Genomic DNA, 19,335 nt, shown 5'->3' on the forward strand with positions numbered 1-19,335 from the left:
TTCGTTTTCGATTTCGTTTCTTGCTGTTTTGCTGGTTCTTTTTTAGTTTTTTTTTTCTTTTCTTTTCTCTAGTAAGTATTGTGGCAACTTAAGTGACTAAAGGTAGATAGCTACGTACATACATAAAATATATATTTAATTCCCACCCAACTTCCCCCCAATTCATATACACGCACGCACAGACACACTCCCGTCCTCGGAAGAGCGATCAAATCAGCCCTTAGAATTAGTGGCTAAATTGCTTAAGCGTACAGCATTTTCGGTTATGTTCTCTGTTTAAGTAGCTGCTCTAGTCATTTTGGAGCTTTTGTTTTATTTTCTGGCATTGTGTCTCGAAACAACGCACCACAAAACATTAAAATTTGGATTATGTGGCAAGTTTTCGAATCAAAGTGCTGCAAAAGATAACTGGCATTGACAAGGAATTTTGGTTCGACTCCTGGCCGTTGCTTCTGATTCTAAAATCGGTTTCTGCTTATGTTTTCTCGGTCCTTTCTCCTCTGTTGCTTATGGTGTGCTTCGGCTATTGCTGATTATACGCCGCTGTTTCTGCTACTGCTGTTCTTTCCACTAAAAAATAACTAGATTCTAATGTAGAACAAAATTAATGAACGTATCATGAACGTATCGAAGCATTCAAGAAATCATAGGTTCCTCTTGTGTTTGTTAATGTTTTCTCCTTTTTCTTTACATTTATGACTTTTTTGTTGTTGTTGATTGTTGCTGTGGCGCCGCCGCCGTTGCCGATGCCGCTGCCGCTGCTTGTATATATGTTATATATTTGTTTCTTGCATTAATTAGATATTGAAGAGAGCTTTTGGGAAACTCCGTTCACAGTCTTTGATTTAAGGACATCGTTTTCATATGAAAAGACAGTTTCCTTGCCATTCTCAACGACCCTGCAATGAATGAGAGGAGAATTGTTAAGGAATACCCAATGCATTTTCTGTGCATGTCACATACCGCTTGGTCATCAGCTTCTTGCCATTGACAAACACCGTCGATGTGGAGGTGCGCTTGACGGCAGCATTAGGGCCACCAGAGATGTGGGTAACGCCACTGCTGCCATTGCCAGCTGTCATTGACGTGAACGAGGTGAAACCGCTGGTAGGCATACAAAAATCCATCATTGAGTAGTTGAGCATGGGCGCCCCAAATGGGCTGGCCATTTTGTGCTGGTGATGGTGATGATGGCGCGATCCTCCTCCAAATCCTGCAGCACTGGAGCCATGACGTCGACTGCTGCCCGAGCCACCGCCGCCGCCGCTCATTGTCCCATTTGTGTATCCATTAGCATCTGAATAAGACATTCCATTCGATTCGTATTAGATCGATCAGCAGCAGCTGAACCTCTTACCACTTACCTCTGAAAAAGTCGGCAAAGGGCGAATTTACGCCAAAGAACTCGCGGAAGACCTCCTCTGGTGGTCGGAACACGAACGGAAATCCGCCCATAATATCAAAGTCGTCATAGTCGTGAGTGCTGTAATGATGACGGGCATGAGAGTTGCGGCTTTGGCCGCGTTCGCCCAGACCATCCTTGCCGTACTCGTCATAGATGCGACGTTTCTTCTCTGCGAAAACGGAAGGAAAAACACGAACAGAGGAACGTAAGATGGAGTCGAACTAAAATGCTTTCTCGGGATTAGTTTGTATAACAATTCGGGCTGCATTTGGGTTAGTGCTTTCAGGCCTAACGTTAGTTGCAACAAAAGCAGAACAAACGTCGTGCGGCAAGGCTGTCAGTCGGCAAAGAAAAGAACGAACGAACGAAAGAATGAACCAAAAACTTGCAACATCGCGTGGCTTTACCAAAGAGTTTGTGAAATGGTGTGCCCTCAAAGAAGTTACGGAAGGTAAACGCCTGGTAGCGGTTGCCGGACCTGCGTCCGGAGCTCGGATAGTAATCATAGTCGTAGTCACGGCCATATGAAGTGGCACCATAGCCACTGCCACTGCCTCCTCCGCTGCTGCGATAGCGGGAGTAGCTGCCGCTGCTGCTGTTGCTCGCCGACGATTTGTGCAGCGTGGCACGGGCATCGTAGATCCGGCGCTTACGTGCTAAACACATGATAGAGACTTAGCATTGTGATTCGTGGTTGGTCCTTCATGGGCTACACCGCCCCTTGATCCCGCAATTCCCAGAATGTCCATTCGACTGTGGATTGAGTGTGGTGGCACAACTTACCATCGGATAGCACTTCGTAGGCCTCGGAAAGCTCGCGAAAACGTTTGTTGGCCTCATCCAGATTGTCCGGATTCTTGTCCGGATGCCATTTTAGTGCTAATTTTCGATAACTGCAAAGGAATGAAGGACGAATAAGGACGGTTGCTGGAGGAATTATCTCTGACTGCACTTACGCCTTTTTCACTTCACCGTCGGTGGCTGTACGCGCCACATCGAGAACCTGATAGTAGTCGACCATTTTGGATGGTTTACTGTGTGTAGTCTGAGCGTCTAATTGTTGTGGTGGTTGCGATTAGTTAGTTACTCGTCCGTCCAGCAAAGGGTGCAGCCTCTGCAAGAGATTTACAAATCAAAAAAAGGCTTCACATTAGTCGATAGAATGGGTACCGCTTACAACAGTTAACAGCCCTCGGAAAATTTCGAATTGTGTATAATTTTCAGGATGCTCTCTTGCTGGAAAGCAGAGTCTTACTACAAATCAAAATATTATAAAAGTCAAACCAAAAATGAAACATCAAATTGAGAGAAAACTCAAAGGATGCTTCGATGACAGAGAAGGTTTTGGGATCATCCCCCCCCCCCCCCAAGTGCGATTACTGGGTATACCAAGAGTCGGGTATTATCCACATCTTACTATGTTGCTCTTTCGCTTCAGTTGGGCCGCCGCCGCCGCCGCCGCCGTCACCGACACTTTTTTCGAGTTCAATGTCGTACGAAAACCCCATTATGCCACCAGCAGCCGCAGCAGCGCCCACACACACGCGAATCGCGAATGAGAGGGAAAGACAGCCCGGCCAGAGACTGAGACTGAGAGACAAACAGAGAGTGGAGCAAAGAGAGTGGCGTGCCGCATGTGTGTGGGGCGTTCAGCGGTTCGGGCCGTCCATCAACTGTTTTGGGGTAAATGCTGGTCGTTCACGCGTGTGTGCCTGTGGCTCTCCCCCAGCCGGCCCTTTGTCGTCTCCACCTCATCCTCCTCCTCCTCATCCTATTGTTTACCCACCAGCCGACATTTTCGTGCAAAATAGTCGCTAATTTTATTTAATTTGCTTTGTTGTTGCTTTGCTGCCGCTTCTGATGTTGCTTGTTGTCATGCAGCCCCCTTGACACAATTTCGTTTGATTTTGTTTGTTGTATTTTTGTGTATTTTTTATCAGACATTACACGGGGCAATTGTTGATGTTGCCTCAAGTTGTGGCCACAGGAAATATTAGCCGCCCCCCCAGGCTAAATGACAATCAATTTGCGAGAGAAGAGAGCGACCACTGAACCGATCTTCAAAAATGGACCAACTTTTTCTGATACAAAGAGATCTGTAAATATACCCAATGTTGTGTTATGTGTTTCTGATGTTTCGTGTGGGCTGGCTGTTGTCTGGGGAGTTCTTGTGGGGCGTTTCACGCGATTTGCTCGACCGTGTGAGTGATCAGATCAAGTGATCATTTGGCCAACACTTTTCTATATATTGTATCTGTCTATTCGCGCGAGCGAGTATTTTTCTAATTTTTGTGATCTAATTTATGGGGCATTCAATGCGTTGCGTGTGCGTAAGTTTCACATAAATTTGTCATTAGCACAGATACACGCATTAAAACACGATGTGGATTATCGGCTTGCATATGTTACAGTCCGAACTGATTCTCTGATGAAAGAAATACATAAGCCGCAGGTTGGAAACTGCCAGGTAGAGGAAACTTTCAGTTTTATTCATTGAAAATATGTACTTAATTTTCTTTGCCAAATAATTGGCAATGAACTGAGATTTAAACTCGGTTCGTTGGATTCCCAGAGCGAAACCACGTGGGGTGGCTGTGGCAGTTGCACGGGGAGGCATGCAACAACAATCGTTCGGGCGAAATATCGAATAATGAATATTCTCCCAGAAGGAAACGAAAACGAATAAATTACCCTTTAGTTAAACATATAAATAAATCCAATACATACTATATAGTACAATATCAAAACATAAAGATAGGTTGCTGCCTCGTTTATATAAACGATATTTGTTTGCCGTAGTTTATTCGTTGGCTTTTGCTGGCTGCCTATACATACATACATATGTACACTCGTACCTGTTGACATATTCGGCAGATTCTAGGTCGTAGGTGTAGGAACTTGTAGCATTGTCTAAAAGCAGCAAATGACGACGACGACTGGCCAGCCATCCGCATGACACACTCGTCGGTTGGAGCTGTGCACGTCAGCAGAGGCACTGGCATCGGACATGGGACATGGGACATGGAGATGGAGATGAAGACATGGACGGGCGGGCAGACACGACACGGGAGATGTTTCGGCTGACAGTTGCGGTTTGAATTTCCCTGCCAGCTCAAATCGTATGGAATCGAATCGAAGCAGTCACTCAGCACCTTGCTAGAATTCTGTTTGCGAGGGCGGCATGGCATTTAAGGCATTTTGCGGCTCAGTCCGCAGACGATTTCATTTTAGGATGCCCTACTGGATGCCCTACTGGATGCCCTAGCAACAGTTTAAACACTTTAATCGGGTAAAGATAGCGTTCGTCCAAAATGTTAATGAGGAAATTAAAGCAATTATAAAAGTCGCTTCACACTCGAACAGTTAGTAATCAGAACTGGTTTTAAAGATCAGACTAATTTCATCATTCAGATGATTCACTGTGCGAGAAATGAACAGAGTTACAGAATGTTCTCTGGGAGTTGCTTCGAATGAACATTCATGTGTGTAGATACTGTGTACATACGAGAGTAAGGTCAAAGCTGATAAAAAAAATCAAATCACTGGGCAAACAATGCATTACAATTGATTAATTGAATCACACTCTGACTCGCAATGGAAATGTTCCGGTAATGAGATGTTTTTGAAAAAATATATTTGAGAGTCCTGATAGCATTTTGGTGCCTTATTTGAATATGCATTCAAATTCAATCAGAAACGAATGCGACTCGTTCGGATAAGTGTATTGGACACTGCCTACGCGGTGTGAAGCGTCAAACCTGAAACACTCTGAAAGTTATGTGTATGCGTTTGGTATTCTGTGGTTTGCAGAGTGGATGCTGCTGCTGCTGCTGCTGCTGCTGCGGTTGGCTATGCAAATTACATCACCTTGTCTTTTGCAGCCACTGTGCCAATGCTGTGGTTTTTTGTGTTCACACTTTATCCATTTGTTGTCGTCTCGATTAAACCTTAACTGTGCCGCTGCATAGACAACCAGCCAGAGAAGAGAAGAGCAAATCAAATCAGGTGTCGTTGCTGGCAGCGGCGGCACTCCAGCAGCAGCCACAACAGTTGGTTGCGTGCTCACTTACACGAAAGAGCGAGACAGATGGACCGGGGCTATTGTTGGTGTTGCAAAAATTTGCCATAACCTACTTTTTGCTGCCAAGGTTCATTTGTATAGAGGTGAGGTATTCCTGCTAGCCCTATTTGATCAATTTACTCCACTTTCTTTATCTCCCCCTCTCTCTCTCTCTCTGTTTGTCTTTCTCCCTTTTTATGTCATGCACAAACGATACTTGGCATTCAAACTGGCAATGCTTCACCCTATGTAAATACACCTTGATGCAATAAACACACACACGAACACCCGTGCCAGAGGAAACCAGCAATGAAAAACTGATAGAGGCCAACGGAAAGCAAAGCAAAGCAAATGTGCGATAAGAAAACGCTGCGCATTTATACGAATGTTGAGCTTAAAGAAAAGTCACGCAATCCGAGTGCGCAAGAGGGAAAGGAGATGCACTCACTCACTTTTGATATTTTTCGTAATTTTATTTCCTTTTCTCTTTAATTTTTGTTGTTAACCAGCAATTTCAGTTCTCGTTTTTATCACATTGTTGTCGTAGTCGGCGCGCTGCTGCGTTGCACAAAGCATTATAAAGAAATAATAAAGAAGCCACGCAGTGCTGTGCATAAATTAAATTAACAAAAAACGCTCACGTACGCGGCAACGGTTAAGAATTAAATGCAGAGACGAGACCCCCAAACAACAAAACAGCAGCAGCTGACGGCGCAGGGTATATTTGTATGAGGGCGAGGCATTGCCCGAGAGCTCTCTCTTTGTTGGCGATCGTGGCCTTGTGAAGCAGAGAGCGAGAGTGAAAGCCTCACCTTTAACGTGTGTGTGCACACTGCGAGAGAGCGGCGTGAGCGCGGGAGAGCATTTGTTTGCATTCGCTCTCTGCTGTTCTTGCTGGTGTTGCTTTTTCGGTGCGTACCGGAAGTTGTTACGCCAATTCCTGCACAAATTATCTCCTTTTATCATTTATCTTTCCAATGCGATTTTGTTTTTCGAGCGACCTTATCAGCGCCAGCGCATGTCTACGCGAGTGAGATCAGTTACTGTTATTGTGGCTAATGGTGGTTTACCCCCTTTTTCGGGGAACGTGATTCATCAGATAGTTTCCGCAGAAATTTCTGCGCTCCTGTGCCTGGGTTTCGGTTTGGGTTTATTGATTGCAGATTCATTTTAATAAATGCGATTTCCATATAGCCTAAGTTTATAGCGCTATAAAAGCGGCAGAGCGCGGCAGATCACGGCAGCGAATGTGCGAAAGGCAAAACAAATTTAAATATTTAATTTTAGAAATATGCTTGGCGAGTCGTTGACGCCGCCGCAACAGTGGTAAAAAGTGGATGGAAACGATTAGTCGTGGGGCTATATACAGGGGCTATATTCTATTATACAGCTCCTGATCGCGGGTCCAGACTTCCAGAAAATGCCATTCTCGATGGCTCTTGAATCAGTGTGCCGTTGAGAGCAGGTGGGGATGAGTGTCGGGGGAGGAGGTGCCACGCAAAATGTTGCGCGAAAAATCTTTGAAAAGTTTATAAATTGAAACAGTTTCTATACAAATTGTTTGGGTGTGTGTGTGTGTGTGTGTGTGGGAATGTATTTTTAGTTTAGCGGAAAGTAAAAGACTCGAGAGGGTGTGGGAATCAGCGAAATGAATTGGTCAAAAGTTTTGCGGAAGAAAAATATGAATGCAAAAACAGAAAGAGAGAGAGAGAGAGAGAGAGTGAAAACTTTAACGAAGAAAAAGCTACTGCTAGGAATTGGAACACCGGTAAATGGTCAGTAATTATTGCAGGGAAATAAATAACACAAATTAAATGTAGCAATGAAACCGAGAGCACTGAGGGAAAGTGAGGGAAAAACGAAAAACGAGGTGGAAACTCGCCAAATTGCACAATCACGGGGGAACAATCGCACAGCACAATGCAATGCCATGCCATGTGAAGCAATAATACTAATAACATGAAAAGCCACACCACACCCCACCCCACATCACCCCACCTCACCCCACCACAAGACCTAGAAATAGACACGTGGGCGTGGGAATCAATCTATTTATAAGGCACCCCATCCACCCACCCACACACACACCAGGCCGTCCCCTTGCAGCATTTTCTCTCCAACAAAAAAAGAAAATGCTGCTGTTACATCGCACTATGGTCCGAACGACCACTTTTGTTGGCCAAAATTAATAACTCCCGAACGGAACAAGATTTTTTCATTTAGTTTTTTGTATTGGATATATATAATCAAAAAGAACTGGATTTAAGAAAAAAAATGGGTGTGGCACCGCCCCTTTTTTAAATAATGCATATTTAAATTTTTAGTAGTAGTGAAAAAAAGTATTAAGCATATTTTATTTAAGAAAACGGCGTTGCACGACTAAAAAAAATTTTGATTTAAATAAAAATAAAATCGTTCAAAGGTTTGCGTAAATTATTGCCGAAATCCTTGTCTAGAAGCAAGGTTAACGCCTCGTTAGGTGATGTGTGTGCCGGCTTTCCGACTGGGTCCTGTAAAACCTTACGAACTTAGTTAGCATTCTCTGGACATAAAGATAAATGTATTGAAATAAAGGCTTGTGGCCAATCCACATATTTTCGTTCCAACATCTTTGAATTTTACCGGCATTTGTTCCGGTATGTTGCCAAACGATAACAAATTTTCTTGCTGGTACCTTTAAAAGCTTTATTAATTTCATATGATATGTCGCCTTAAGATCCGTTTTCAAATAATTGATAATTTTACCCTTCTCTGAATTCCATACGGCAAAGAAATCTGCATTTTCGAATTTGAGGTTATGCTCTATTAATGCAAATTCCAAGAATTGTGGTCAAAAGTGGCATTTCTAACTATATACATTTTAAAAAGAATTTATTAATCTACGACACACAAAAGGTTTCAGGGTGGGACTAGGTAGGACTCACTTTGTACACCTTTTCAAAAATTAGTTTTCATTACAAGTTGGCACATGTTAAAGGCCTCACTTTAACCTTCAATTACGAAGACATCACAACTACTAGAGACAGTTAAAAACTCAAAACACGTAGTAAGAACCCGACAGATTAAGATTCATCAAAAAAATTTAATCACGTCTTGGCGTTTTTCAATTTTTGAGAGATCTAAAGTGGTAATTTATTTGGCACTTTTCCCTTCACGTGCTTTACTAAAAAAACAGTTGGGTTGCACAGCTGATTTTGCGAATGTGGCGCCATCTATGGAAATTTCTGGTACGCAGATTTAATGGTCGATCTTTTTCTAATGCAAAGCGATCAAAACCAGGTTTCAGTTTTGACTTTGAAAAATTAGGTTTTGGCCAACAAAAGTGGTCGTTCGGACCATAGTGCATCGACCCAGCCCAGGGCGGAGGTCCGCTGATTAATCCCGCCAAGAGATTGTGCAGCTGGTGATTCCCTCTGCCCCCCGAAAACCCGATGCCCGCTGCCAGATTGTGTTTGATAGACTCCAAAACTGTAAGAACTGTTGTAATGTACCATTCCCAGAGCCCTATAGCCGTGGGGAGTCTTTTTATTTGTAGTAGCCACAGGGGGGGCGTGGCACCCTCTGCACAGTGTATCTAATCAAAGGCGTAACAGCACGTCCCTTCCGTTCCGTTGTCCGATTTGTTTGTTCAGCGAATAAATACAGAAAATCATTCCCCATGTAAATTTCGAAATATCTGCGGCTGTTCTGTGGCTGGGAATATATTATGGGTGGGTCGGTCGCTGTCATGGCCGAATTACATTCGACTTTTGAAGAGGCTTAGCAAAGATCACAAGTGAATCCAGGGAGAAATACTAATAGATGTGGGATCTGTAATTCAGTGGCGTTTCGCCAGCAGAAAGTTCACGTTTCTACTGGTTTATCTCTGCTGTCGGGTGAGCCAGAAGTTCGAGTACACAAGTGATCGAATCTAATCGAGCAGTGCGTATAAGCCCAACCACCCTTGGGCCACGTACTTTTGCCCAGCAACGTGGCTGCCTTGTGTGAGGGTGTAACCAACCATCGATCGACTTTGAGTCTGAGTTTGAGTTGGAAGTCGAGTCCGAGTCATGCAGTCATAAAACACCAAAAACTAAATAAGGCAAGTCGGGTTTAATGCCGACAACTGACATAAACAACTACTACCCACCAGAATCGTTAGCCAGAAACAAACCTGTAGACCAAGATCCCAAGCACAGCCATCAGCCATTCAGACAGACAGACAGACAGACGGACAGACGGACTGACGGATGATGATCTCAATGTACAATACACTGCCGTTTGATTTGTGGAATCGTTGTGGCAATGCTCAAGCGCTACCCATCGGCAGGGGGGTTCAGTGCTTCCTTGTGCGACGGCATAAATCTGATAGCCATCGGTGGTGTCGTGTCCATCCTGGGACAGAGGATCGCCGGATCGCCGGATCGGCTACTGTGTGGAGTGCAGTCCCACGAAGCAAGTCCGGCTGCCTCTGGCTCTAGCATCTAGATCAAGTCCGCAATGGACAATGGAAATTGCATGGTCGTTGGATGGCCTGGCTTTTTGTTTGGATGTGCAGCCGTATGTTGCATTGACAATGAAGTTATTAAAGCGCAAACTGCATTTTGCCGACCGCAAAAGCCACAAAACACACACAAAACCCTGAAGCTATTTTTCTTTTCGTTTAGATCGGGCGGAAACCTGTGATTAGCCCCCAGAGAGAGGGAGAGAGAGGGCGAGAGGGGGAAGCGTAATAAAATAAAAAAAACTAACTCGGTCAGCAAGAAAATAAACCTCTCGTCGGGCCATAAGAGTCCATAAATCCAGCAGATGGATAGTATAAAAAATTTTATTAGCGAAAGCCGAGAGACTGAGAGGAAGAGAGAGAGAGAGAGGCTCTAAGCCACTGTAACCACTGTTTCCCCATCAACACAAATCGCATCTCGTTTCAGAGTTTAAGGGCTGCCAGAGTCTTAAGTTGCCCCAATTTGTAGCAAGTACAAGCTAACGATCGTATCGTCAAACATTTCCCAATTAGATAAACCGCAAAAACCAACAAAAAACGAGAGAAACGAGAGAAGGATTGCCAGGCACTCTCTGGAGATGCGGTTGCAAATGAGCAATACAATACCGTCTGTTCATCTGATGTGTCGTCTGTTTGTCTCTGCCCCGAGACGAGATACAGACAGAGACAGAGACAACAGGTGGGCGCTCTTCTGGCCTCTGGGGAGACTACGAGGGGCAGAGTCGGTCGTTCGTTGAATGCGTTTGCAATTAAAGCCAATGGCATATAAAAAGAGCTTAAGAAAATAGCTTTCCAAGGAAATACAGCATATTTAATGGGAAAGAATAAAAATGTGATCTATGGCTGTTCCATAAGCAGCACAACAATCGAAAAACGTTGGTTTGTAGGACAAGATTTCCCATAACCGAACGGACAGAAATATCAGCTGTTTGGTTTGCCATTCACACGTGAACGTAGTCGAAGGCGATGCTAATGGAATCGTGATGTTATCTGATGTAAGGTTTTGGTATATACTCAAAGAATCCTTTACGAAGTGTCAAATCAGAGTCCACATCAAACTCTGACACATAACACTTTAAATCTTGATGGTCGCCACAGAAAAAACTCCAAACTTCTTTTGTAGTCGGCATTTATTACTTCATAAAAACGACTTCTTTCATAGATAATTGAAACACTCTCTCAGAAGATACCCCTTTCACCCTTTCGCTTGAGTGGTAGAAGAAAGAATGAATGCCAGACCCCTCAAGCACTTAAAAAAGTAAAAAAACCATCTTTGAGGTCAATGACTCTGTGAGTTGTTGTTTGTTCAGCTGAAAATTCAGCGGCAGACGCTGCGTCGTCGTCATCTCCACCATAGCCCCATGGGCCAGCGCCAGCGCCAGAGACAGCGGTTTGGTCAGTGGAGATTGGGCCTCAGAGTCCGAGTTCGGCGGGGCCTGTGCCCCACTGATCTTTGGGGCACCGCTCACGCTCGTTTGGTCTCTAAGCCGCGGGCCCAGCACCGAGCACCCATCCACCGAGCACCCATCCACCAAGCACCAAATGACAGCGAATAAAGCGAGATCTTTTTTTATAGTTGCGCTCTGGTCCGTTTTGTGTAGGTTTATTTGCTTTAGTAATTATTATAAATAGTTGGGGAATTAAAGCCATAAACCAAAATGAAAGCTGGGTAGAAGATGGTGGCGCCTCGAAGCGTGGAAGCCGCTGATGGACGGATGGCAACAAAACGAACCCAATTTCCAAAGCAATTTAATTTAATTGAATGCAATAATCATAAAAAAAAGTAACGAGAGACAAAAGACAGTAATAAATTGTTGTAATTGGCAAATAATTGCTGCGACTGACACACACACACAGCATAAAGGTTATATTTGAATTAATTGCACTGCAAAACAGTGTTGATAGGCGATAGGCGATAAGCGATAATGGGAGCTTATTTTAGTGTTGGTTAAGTGATGGCTGCATTTAAGCGTAGTGTTCTGCGATGTTTAAGTGCTTCACTTGGTCCGGAAAGGTGAACACATTTACAATTTAACAAAAATAAAAACCATGTTCTGCTTTGAAACATGACTCAAAGATAAAAAAACACAGACCCACACATCTTGGTAGTGATTCGCAAATTGAAACGAAACGAAGAGTTGTGTTTGCCAATAATTAAATGAACAAACAAAGCCACAAGAAGAGCGGTTGGGTGGCAACAATGCAAAAATCAGATAAATTATTATAATCATTTCTCTGTCTGAAGAAGCACAGCCCGATGCGAGTTTCTGCCTCTAATTAATGGAAATAGATACATAGATACAGATACAGATACAGAGATAGATGAGTATACACGAAAGGCGCGCCCCATTGAAGACCTTCGTGGGTCTTGGGTTTACGCTTGACTCTCAACTCGAATCAAATCCAATTTTAGTCGATGCGTCTAATACACAAAGTACACAACGATTATTGAAGTGCTTTGCAGTAGAGAAATTTGAGAGTTGCAAGGCCTCCCCACCGATGAGCCGAGACGGGCTAGACGGAAGGCTAGAACCAACTATCGGTGTGGTGTGGAGTGGCGTGATAACGATCAAATAGCAATGCCAAATTCTTGAGAATTTCAAGGGAAGAACATCTCGCAAAAAAAATAAAAAAAAGTATATAAAATAAAGAGCTACATAAGCACAAATGTTTGCAGTATATGACATCATTTCAAGATTCAAGCTCGTGGTAGAAGCTTGGAACTGTACACAAGAATAGCTGCGGTTTGTGTGTGGGGCAAACCTTAACTAATTTATCGGAGATTTTTCATTAAAAAGAAACCATTTAATCAATCCACAAACAAGTTCATTACCCCGCTCCAAGCCAAGACTCTCGACCCAATTAATAAATGTTGTTGGTTATGCCCGTTTCCCTCCCCCCAGAGACACGTGTAAGCGATGGCCATAGGCTTTCCCACAGAGAGAAAAACCCTGTAACTTGAAGATGGACACGGTCTCTCCGGCCGAAACTCTTGTTGGGACAACAAGTGCCGCTCATTAGCCAAAACCACAAAACAAGGCGGCAGGCGGGGCAAGGCTGAACCGGTTCAGTGATTGATTCACCGGTGAACAGTTGCCATAAAGAGAAGAGTTTTCCCTGACTCATTTAAGCTGGATTCGAAGAGGAGCCAAGACACACACAGTCTCAATGACGCTGCTGACAGGCAACAATTTTTTGATGTGCGCTTCAAGTGCATCCGGACATTCAATCATTTATCTTCATGGAGCTGGAATGGAGCATCGCCTCGTTTTTGCCAAAGATGCGCCGCCGTTCAACTAAAAATGGAGCATCATGGGGCGGATTAGCGGAAAGCACTCAAAATACGCGGTAATCAACAGCGTGGCGTCTCATCGAATTAAGCCCAAAAAGGAAATGCAACCAGATGCGTTTGCAATTTCTTTTCACTTCAGAAATGCTTACTACGCGTGGAATCAAGATTCGTAATGAGGAGGGGAGAGCGTTATCTAGATAATTCCGTTGTACCTTCGCTGATTGGTGGATCGGTAATAGATACGATCTTAAGCTTTAGCATCCAAAGCAATCTTTTCTTTGTGTGTTGTTTGTTCCGAGTCGGATTCCAATTATTTTACAGTACTTGCAGGCAATACTCTTGGGCTCTTTGGTTCGTTCCATTTCCCATTTCCCTACCATGCAATCAATTTTCTCATTGGCCATGGGCGCAGTTTTTGTTTAATTAACTATTGCCCACAAATCCTGCCCCAAGCCCCCACTCCCCACTCCCCACTACCATCGTCTGTCTGTCTCTCTGTCTGTTTGTTGTTCGAGGCGGAGTGTGACTTCTCTTCTGAAGCGTGTGACCGGAGGTGAAATTTTTATATTTGAATTTTTGGCATTAGATCCCAGCCGCCACCGCCACCACCGCCACCACAGCCACTACCAACCACCAAACGGGGATAAATGTGCGCAGATTGGTATGGTCCGACAACTGGGAGTGGGTCACAGCTGCAGCTCAGCTGCATCCCAGCCGAATGAAGCGATTATAGGGATGCCGGCCAGACCGAGGCCCGACTTCGGACCGGTTTGTGTCGTTTCTTTCGATTCTTTCGTTTCAAAGCGTAAATATTTCAATTTGTTTATTGGACATGCGTCGGCCAACCCGGCATCGTATCGCTTTTCGAACACTTTCTTTCTGCTGGCCTCTCCCTCATCTTTTTGGGAGATGTATCTACATATATGCGTCGCGTCGTGTCGTGTATTGACCAAGAGACCAAGACCAATATCTGGCCTCGGACTTGGGGCACGCAAAGCCAAGACACGCCGAAAAATGTGTGTCAATGCCCTTCTTTTCGTTGATTTTGGTTCGGGCCCCGGGGCGGAGTGGGGCGTGTCCCGCTGGGCCGCGCATTTCCACGAACGTGAAAATGAAGAGTGAAAACAGTTTCTGCAACAAAGCCAAAGCCAAAGAGGTGTGGTACGTCGCGAATCCAACTGCAGGCCATGCATGACCTGCGCGTATTAGTGCCTCCCCCCCTCCCTCGCGGCACCCCGTCTGATTGTCATGCTAAATGGGCGATGGATGAGGTGAAACTACGACTACGACGAGTACGACTTGGGGAGCATTAGCTTTGCTTTTCAGCTTATTTATTTTCGCTTTTTCCTCTGCTTCTGTCAAACTGTCAAACGAAATTTACACGTTTTCCTCCCCAACTGTTGGTGGAGCTGCTGCTGCTGCTGCTGCACCTCACGACGGAGACAGAGAGACAATGACAACAAACAGAGACCAGACCCCAGCCAAATGGATAGAGGAGTCACAGAGTCAGAGAGCCCCACAGACAAAGAAATGGGGAGTGCGTGAGGCATTTTTAATGGATTGATTGTCTGCTGTTAAAGTTTGCATGTTAATTGCCTTTCCGATGGCGATAGACGCGACGACAAAGGCGCACTTAAAAGTCCAAAAAGATATTACAAAAGTTCATTGCTGTTCGGTTTAGCCATTTTATGGAATGGAACTGGCACGGCCTTTGACTGAAACGAAACGGAAACGAAACAGGGGTGGGTTGCCCTCCAAGCAGCTGCTTCTCTTGCAAATCCGTGCCCTGCTCTCTTCCACAAAACAAACAGAGCTTAGAGACGCACACAGACTCGGTCGGTCGGCTGTCGGACGGACGGCGCAGGCGCACCAGCCGGACGGGAGCTTAATATGCAGTCAACGTAGCAGAGAAGAGGGCGATAGAGTGGAAGCGGGGAAGAGCAACAGCTGCTGCTGTCTTTTGTTCTTGTTGCTCAACTGGTTTTCAACAAATAAAAGGCAGGAAGCCAGCATCGCCATCGAATGCTGGATACCCTTGCGAAGTATTTGGAAAGCATATCAAATGTAAGATATGCAACAAGATCTCCATGATGCCACAAGGCTGATGCTCTTCCTTCGGGAAGAGTAAGCAACAAAGCTCGGTGAGCGTTGGCGTTACTTTTAGCGTTTAATAAAAACGAAGAAAAAAGTTGAACGTCTCTCAGGCCGCCGCCGTCGCCGCCACCGCAGCCCCCCATCGATTCGACCGGGGCTTGGCTTTCTTTGAGGAAAAAAACTACACATAAAAAATGGTAATTTGTACGCTTTTGCCTTTTTATCCGCTTCTGGCTCAATCGTACGTCTCACACGCGCTTCTAATGTCTGGATACGCGAGATACAGATACTGTACGGATGATGTTGATGATGATGGCATATAAAAAGGCAACATGAGTTTTTCAATTGGCTTGGAAAGTGGCAGACGGCAGACAGCAAGCAGCATGCAACTAATGGGGCGGACTCTAGCGAAAAGTAGGCGTGTTGGGCAACAACAATGGCTCACTGTTGGCAGGCCCCGGCTTTGCCACACTTTTGATGAATTAGCTGATTTTTTTCTGGTCGGCTTTTTCCTTTTCCATCGAGTTTCGAGATGGAAAATTGAGTTGCAGCTGCAACTGGTGGTGAGGGGTGTGGTGGAAGTGGTTCATTGAGCCGGATCATACCCATAGCTGCGCTGCGCTGCGCCGCGACTCATTAAAAAACCACTTGAACCCAAGTTTCGTGTTATACAGCCTTTAGGTGGAGGTCAATAAGTGGAGTTATTGTCGGATTTTCGACTACCACTACTCTCTCTCTCTCTCCGTGTTGCATGTCGGAATTGGAGGGGATCGTAAAACAGGGTAATTGATTTAATTGAAGTGCATTAGCCACAGCAAAAAGGTGTTTTTCCCATACCGGGAATCGAACCCGGGCCTTCTGGGTGAAAGCCAGATATCCTAGCCACTAGACCATATGGGATATGCATTTCCATTCCTTATCTCGTCTGGCTTTGCCAGTTCATTTAGAAATTTTCCCCAACAGATCGCTTTACATCCTCGAGAACAGATTTAGAACAGGTCAAAATTTCATCATTTTATAATTAATTTATTTTTAATCATTCCACTCCAATGGCACCCATTTTGTGGCATTCAACAGACGAAACGAAACATCAAAGGAGAGAAAACGGGTTTTTGCGATAGGACAGCCAGTATCCCATATGGTCTAGTGGCTAGGATATCTGGCTTTCACCCAGAAGGCCCGGGTTCGATTCCCGGTATGGGAAGAACACTTTTTTTATTCTCTTTTTATTTATTTCTTAAATAGATAGATTTCACAGACGAGAATCTAGTTGCAACAATGAGTATTGCCAATTATTGCGCTGTATTTTTCCGCTTTTGTTTTGTTTCTTATTCGCAATTACCTAGCGCCAGAGCTCGGACGCAAGGGGGGGAAAAAAGACGTCTGTCAATTGCTGTGTTGCTGGGGCACATAAGAAAGAGAAGAGGCAGGGAGGGGACAAAGGGAAAACCGTTTCGTTAACAACGAGCAAAGCTCAAAGAGCGGTGTACTTAACTTTTGTTAAACCGAAAATTAGCCATGCCCATTGCAACATGATGTGGAAGGCAGCCACAACGACAATTGCCTGCCACAAAGCGTGGCAAGCCAGCGAATGGCAAAAGCGAAAACAATAAAAACAGACAATGCCTTGACTGAGTTTTTATTATGTTTTTTTTTTTAGATACGGAAAATTGCTTTTCATTGTTGCAGAAACGTTGTGCCTGTTGTTGTAGTTTCTGACAATTTGATTGCTGCTGCAAACGGAAAATCAATTTTTAATTGCAACAAATTCGATGCTTGCGAGCCAAACAAATTGCTGGACGGCCAAAAATGGTAAATTACGTTCGATAGCAACACAAAAACAATTGGCATTTTGAGTCAGAAACGGGTTTAACGGTATCCGCGCGAGCACAGCTGACGCAGCACCCAGCTGCATTATCGTTTGAGGAAATGCGACAGAACATCAGCCAGGCCAGAGGAGCTATATCTCAAAATCTCAACGAGCGGTGCATTGAACCGTTGTTCATTAGCATATATACGCGTGTGGGACAGGGATGACAATAGGCACTTTCGATTATTGAACTTGTAAAAAAAGGCAACAAAAAATTCCCCGTCGTGTGTGTGTGTGTGTGTGCAACAAGCTCACCGAAAAAAACAGTTGCCAAACGGCCATTTTAATTACTTACCGTTTTCTCCCTTTAAGCTGAAAATCTCTTCCTTTTTGCGTGAACCGAAAAAAGGCGATAAATTGTATTATTAAAAGTCACTCCAATCTCCAATGCGGGACACGATAAAAACTACAAGCAAAACACGATAAGGCCAGCGACAAGTGAGAGAGAGAACACTGCGCGAGAGAGATAAAAGGAAAGAGAGCGACCCTCCGGCTTGTTGACGGAAATTGCGACAGCAACAATTACAGCATTTTATTGATTTTTAACAAAGCATTGAATTGGCACGAAGCAGCAGTCTAGTGTTTGAGATCTGCACTTGGATTCTGCCTTTAAATTTATTTCACACTTTTGGCTTTTTGCAGAGAATAACACAAAGAATTTCGCACACACCAGCACACCAACACACTCGTGCACGCACACACGCGCTCCGACTTCAATGTCAACTTCAACTTTGCTTTGGGCTTCTACTTCTTCTTCTTTCCCGCTTTTTTTTGCGATAATTTTTTTGGATGAATGCAAATTAATTACCGATTACCGTCGCTCTGCACTTATTAAATCTCGCAGCGAACACCAACTAATATTTCGGCGCCAAGTCAAGCGCGCTTTTTTTGGTTTTATGCAAAAAGCCCCAAAGATTCGGAACAGGCAACACGACGGGCGACCGACCGACGAAAGAAAAGAAGAATTCAGCACAAATTCGGCGTTTCTGTTCGCGCCACGCGTTGAATGCTCCGTACAAACAGTCTTTGGATCCACTTTTCAATACAAGTTTTCCCCAAATCCAAATCGCAACAGACGCAACGACGTGTAAATGCGAATAAGGTGGGAAGCATCTTAGCCCACTTAAGCCCCCTATATTTAACCAGTTCAGCGACTTGAGGTATATGGCGAAAAATATTAACGTTGTAAATTCTTCTTGACACTATATCTTTCACCTGAACTGCGCTAACATTATTAAATTTTCATTATTTTCGGTGGAAAATTGAAATACCCCCTTGGCTTATAATAGGTTAATCGTTCTGCGTCAAGGATTGGAAACCATATTGCTCAATTTTGATGTTCCGTCGAATATTCCGAGCTATATAGAACATTTAGCCATGCCCACATAATATTATACGAGTGATGAATCAATTTCCTACTTCATTGGCTTAATTTAAATAATTGCATTTAGCTGAGCTGTTTTAAAATTCTTTAAGATTAATACGCTCTGTCCAAAATATAAAATATAGTATTAAATCAATAGTGCTGCCAGAATTTTTGGAGTCAACACGAACTAGTGGCAGCACTGGTTGTCATGTGACGACACTTTTGAACTAGTTCGATAGTGCAATTTAAAGGCAATATTTTTGAACTGGCGAAAATATTGATATCGATATCAGATACCGATCGAAATCGGCGGTTAAGTTCCTTTATTTTCAAAATTGTGGTTGTTGGTGTGGGTGAAAGAAAAAAACGGTTTAATGCGGTGTTTCTGTGTTTCGTTTTTTCATTTTTCTTAGTATTTTATTAATAATTTTAATTCCTATTTTTTGTATTATCTAGACACATGTGCAAGGAAGAATCGTCCAAGTAATTCGCTTAGCGAATGTTTTTGATCAACACGCCTTGTCCAGGCCTCCATCTGAGCGGAGAAGATGTCCTTCCACACGGGTCCGATCCTCAAGACGTTGATGAGGCGGTCTGATGTTACCCCTTGGCCTCGCAGCTTGGGATCTACGGTGATGGATCCTCGCAGCAGAAGTTCTCCAAGAGTAACTGCATTAGGGCTACATCACCGCCAGATTCCGGCGCCCTCCTCACCATTACTCTCCGAATGTGTCTTATCTTATCTTCGATAGGATCTATAAACCT

General features: G+C 44.2%; 1 protein-coding gene and 2 non-coding genes across 8 annotated transcripts; 1 reads left to right on the forward strand and 2 right to left on the reverse strand.

Annotated features, from left to right (window-relative positions):
- Positions 1 to 268: 268 nt before the first annotated feature.
- LOC6590503 (dnaJ homolog subfamily B member 6-B) lies at positions 269 to 18,250 on the reverse strand. 6 transcript variants are annotated; one of them, XM_026985821.1, is made up of 8 exons: positions 18,013 to 18,250; positions 17,500 to 17,530; positions 2,362 to 2,519; positions 2,189 to 2,298; positions 1,813 to 2,061; positions 1,365 to 1,574; positions 964 to 1,297; positions 269 to 899 (listed from the first exon to the last, which is right to left on the reverse strand). In XM_026985821.1, exons 3-8 carry the CDS (start codon positions 2,424 to 2,426, stop codon positions 794 to 796), a joined length of 1,074 nt encoding a protein of 357 aa, XP_026841622.1. In that variant the 5' UTR covers positions 2,427 to 2,519; positions 17,500 to 17,530; positions 18,013 to 18,250; the 3' UTR covers positions 269 to 793. The 6 variants fall into 6 exon arrangements, with proteins under 6 accessions (XP_026841622.1, XP_026841624.1, XP_026841623.1 ...); XM_026985823.1 differs by lacking the exons at positions 17,500 to 17,530; positions 18,013 to 18,250 and adding an exon at positions 5,918 to 6,029; XM_026985822.1 differs by lacking the exons at positions 17,500 to 17,530; positions 18,013 to 18,250 and adding an exon at positions 2,583 to 2,633.
- On the reverse strand, positions 16,163 to 16,234 carry Trnae-uuc. The gene has a single exon. It is a non-coding gene; the product is annotated as a tRNA-Glu (tRNA).
- Trnae-uuc lies at positions 16,467 to 16,538 on the forward strand. Its single transcript has one exon. It is a non-coding gene; the product is annotated as a tRNA-Glu (tRNA).
- Positions 18,251 to 19,335: the final 1,085 nt, after the last annotated feature.

This window comes from Drosophila persimilis, unplaced genomic scaffold (assembly GCF_003286085.1).
Source record: "Drosophila persimilis strain 14011-0111.01,24,50 unplaced genomic scaffold, DperRS2 tig00000002-arrow-pilon, whole genome shotgun sequence".
Classification (NCBI taxonomy): Eukaryota; Metazoa; Arthropoda; class Insecta; order Diptera; family Drosophilidae; genus Drosophila; species Drosophila persimilis.